We start from the raw sequence: 4039 nt of genomic DNA, 5'->3' as shown, positions 1-4039 counted from the left end.
ATCCGCAGATGTTTATTATTATTTTTTTTGGTAAATAAATTGATAGAACAAAATTTTATTGACATATGAATTTATCGGGTGTGTAATGGTGTCACAAAAAGATGGGTTAAAAAAGCGGTGTTATTTTAAAATTGCGGCCCTCCGGTTCCGCGGGTGGCATGCAGCAGTTAGTTCCAAGTCTCAAACAGGATCAAATTGTTAACAGTTTCAGTTTAGACAATTCGGTTTGTTTCAAGTGTTTGATTAATCGAAGAACCGAATTAACCGAAGAACTGAATTAACTGATAACCAGGATTAACCAACAGTTATAGTTAAGGTTATTTGATTAATCAATTAATCGCCTATGGTTATGAACTTATGATATGTACTAATAAGCAGGTCAAAGTCAAAGATAGCAGAAGTCAATCAAATAGTTAGCAGCACGTTAGAAGTAACATAATATTTGTTGAGAGTTGTTAATTGTGTATAAAAACAATAGCTAATCAATTGTAATAATGTAGAAATAATAATTTCCCTCTTGTTCACTCTCTCAATTCTAACCCTAATTACATCTCGGGAATCTATTCTTCTTCTTAATTCTCTAAATAGTTAATATGAGTTGGCCATCGTTAATTGAATTTTGAGTTCCATTCACTTGTTAATATGAAATCATATAAGACTATGGTTAAGGGTGCCTCATAATTGCACGTTAATTGAACCGAACCGAGAAAAGAATTAAAGCATGCTTACGTCAAGTTAAATATATGTATATATGGCAGACTTTACATGGATAGGGTATGTCTCCCATAACCCTATTTGTTTGTTTGTTCTTGGTCTACAGTAAACTTTCATTAATTTTTTTAACGAGAAAAATACACTTATTATTGACAAAGTTTGTATTAACTGATTATTGAAAGTTTGGTATCAGGTCAGCAGAATATTGCCCGGTAGGATTTTGTTTACATTTTCATCCACTTTTCTTTAGTTTCTCTTTATTGATAAAACTAAAAACAAGATTTTAGGTTTCGATTTAGGGTTATTTAGTTGTGCATCAAACTTCATTTGGTTAATTAACCGAAATTAACCTTGATTGAACCGCAATCAAGGAGCACTAAACCCCGCCACGTAGACAAGAAGAGCGCAAAACACCACCACAGAAAGAGCTCAAAAAGGCGCTAAGAGGCCAAATGTGAACCCAAATTACCCATCTCATCACATTTCACATTACCAAAACACATCTAGATAAAAGATGAAACCATCACTTCACACGTTGCCATCACTTTTTTTAACCTTTCAACCCAACCATAATAGATAACCTAACATTACCAAATTCCAAACCTAGAATTTTAAGAAAAATCTAGAGCATATCACAATTTAATTATAGGTCTTGCTACTAGTTAGTAGTTACACATTTACACCCCCATAAGTCACAACCATTGATTTACGTTTTTAACTCTTTTTTTTAAGTAAAATATGGTTTTCATCTGTAGTTTGTCTAAATTTGTGATTTTAGCTAAATAGTTTCAAATTTGTGATTTTCATCCCTATAGTTTCATTTTACTTGCAATTAAACACGACCCCACTAACCCCGTTAAGTCTGTTCGTTAAACCCATCAGCGTACACCTCACATGAGGGGCAGTTTTTCTTCTTTCTCCCCAAGTAAACCTAGCGGACGAACAAACTTAATGGGGTTAGTGGGATCAGATTTAATTACAAGTAAAATGAAACCACATGAACGAAAATCGCAAATTTGAAACTATTGAACTAAAACTGCATATTTGGACAAACCACATGAATAAAAACCACGGTTTACTTTTTTTTTTTAACTTCAACTTTGTTTTTGGTTAAAGTAATGTAAATTTATCCCGTTATAACGCACAGATTTAAAGCAACTAGTTGCGTTAAAATTATTTTTAAAAATATAACAAACAAAACATGACTTGTAAAGTCAAAGGATGAGAATGCAACAACTCTTTCAAAACGCATGTTTTTCATCACAAGTGGGCATCACACTTAATTGAATCTAGATAACCTGATTAAGCAATCAAGCTTCTTCATTCACTTTTCCTCTTTCACAGTCATACCTATCTTGTCTCTTCCTCCACCACTAAACCTTAAATCCAACTGTCTTGCATGTCTCTTCATTCATCAATCCCACACACTCACAACTAGCAAACATGTCGGACTGGGGCCCGGTTTTCGTGGCGGTGGTGTTGTTCATACTGCTAACACCAGGGTTACTGATTCAGATTCCAGGTCGCCACAAGGTGGTGGAGTTTGGTAACTTTCAGACGAGTGGTGTTTCGATCTTGGTTCATTCGGTTATTTATTTCGCGCTTATTTGTATCTTCTTGTTAGCCATTGGAATCCATATGTACCTTGGTTAAGATATTAATCATATTATGGTTTAAATTTTCATCATTTGTTAGTGATTTATATTTTATGGATTTATTTGAATTGGATTGGTTTGGATTTGATAATATTATGATTGGTTACAAGTTACAACTTACAAGTTCTGTGAACTGATTTTGTTTTATTATTTTTTTATATTGGTTTTAACAAGCCCTTGTGATTATACATTTTTGGTGTGAAATGCTTGTAACCCAACTAAGTGTTGGTACTCGCAAAACGCGACATCAAACGCATAACCCTTGTAGCTACGCACGTGACAAGACATCGGACGGGTATATGTTGTCGGTACGCGCGTGACATGGCATTAGACACATAATGAGTGCCGGTAAAGGCGACACACAACATAACATCAGACGTGTAACCGGTGTCGGTACATGCGTAACCAAGTCCAATGTGTAAATTTTTATTAATAATCTCTTTTTGTGATTTTTGTGCGATTATTTTAAACTAGTCCGTAATGACCCGAACCAAAACAACCCCTTTTTAATTGACTATTTCGATACTAACCCTTTTTGACCCGTGGCCCAAACCAACCCGGTTGTCAGTCGTGTGAATATTGTTTTTTTTTTCTGTTCATATATTTTTTAATTTTGCCGGAAATCTGATATCAAGATTAGAGATGTGAGGGTCCAAGATTTGAAAAAAAATTACTAAGTGTTGTCCATTTTAGCTAAATTTGGGGCAATGTCCCTTTGAACTAGGGGCCAACACTACAGAAAGAAAATTAAGCTAAAAAAATAAAAGGGGTCGTCACTTTACTTTTGACTATTTGAATCGTACCAAATTCACTATTCTTTTAATGAAATTGAAACTTGAAAGCCTCAGAAGACAAACACCGAAATCCTAATGTTGTGTTCTCGGGTTTCAGTTAAGAAAAGGAAACAGAAGGCAAAAAAGAAAGCGTTAGTGTTCCTGAGTTTTCTTGGAAGGAAATATAAAAACGTTATGTTCTCGAGTTTCATTTAATGGAAGAAAATATAAATGTCCGCAAACTCCCCTGTAAAATCAGTACTACAATAAAAAGATTTTAAAATGATTTTTATAATCTTTTTTTATAGTAGTTATATCAAATACTGATATACATAAAATAAAATTTAGTTGCCATACCTAATAAAATATGCCAAATTTAGAGAGTTCATATCACCTTTTGGCAACTTCATCAAATATTCGTGCAATTTACCCTTTAATAATTATGACTTTCGTACTTTATTATCGGTTTGATGAGTCGGACAGTTGGTATACGCTTTATCATTTCTTTTAAGTTCTGAAAAATAAATAAATAAAAACCACATTACCAAGAGGTAAATTTTCAAAATAGCTTATTTTAAAACGCTTTTAGAAATAGCCTAGCTTTTCAAAAAAAAAAATCTTTCATATAGTTTATTTTTTATGTCGGATCCAATGGAAATAAGAACTGATCTGACGGATTATTATAGCCTATTAGATGTTCACACATATTCAAATTTTTCGCCAGATACGACGTTTTTTTAAGCTATTCGACAGATTCGTGTTCTAGGCGATGAGATACTAAACAGTCGGATCAAACGGTTCAGGTCATGCTTCCGTCGGATCCAACTGTTTAATTTGTCCGTCGAACCTTAGATTTTTGTTTCAGGATTTTTTGATTCTGAGTTCTAGAGTGAAATT

The 4039-nt window shown here is 33.6% G+C and overlaps 1 protein-coding gene across 1 annotated transcript; it reads left to right on the top strand.

Moving 5' to 3' along the window:
• The first annotated feature begins 1962 nt into the window (after window positions 1–1962).
• LOC143628738 (uncharacterized) lies at window positions 1963–2368 on the top strand. The gene has a single exon (XM_077098239.1). The coding sequence runs from the start codon at window positions 2158–2160 to the stop codon at window positions 2365–2367; it is 210 nt and encodes a 69-aa protein (XP_076954354.1). The 5' UTR covers window positions 1963–2157; the 3' UTR covers window position 2368.
• The last annotated feature ends 1671 nt before the right edge of the window (window positions 2369–4039 follow it).

This window comes from Bidens hawaiensis, unplaced genomic scaffold, assembly GCF_021521415.1.
Source record: "Bidens hawaiensis isolate Kalapana, Puna unplaced genomic scaffold, B.hawaiensis_p1.1 tig00005061_1, whole genome shotgun sequence".
NCBI classification, from domain to species: Eukaryota; Viridiplantae; Streptophyta; class Magnoliopsida; order Asterales; family Asteraceae; genus Bidens; species Bidens hawaiensis.
This window is presented reverse-complemented; position numbering and strand designations above follow the sequence as displayed.

Excerpts from the sequence above, each read along its gene's own strand:
- LOC143628738 (XM_077098239.1), top strand. The coding sequence starts at position 2,158 with ATGTCGGACTGGGGCCCGGTTTTCGTGGCGGTGGTGTTGTTCATACTG.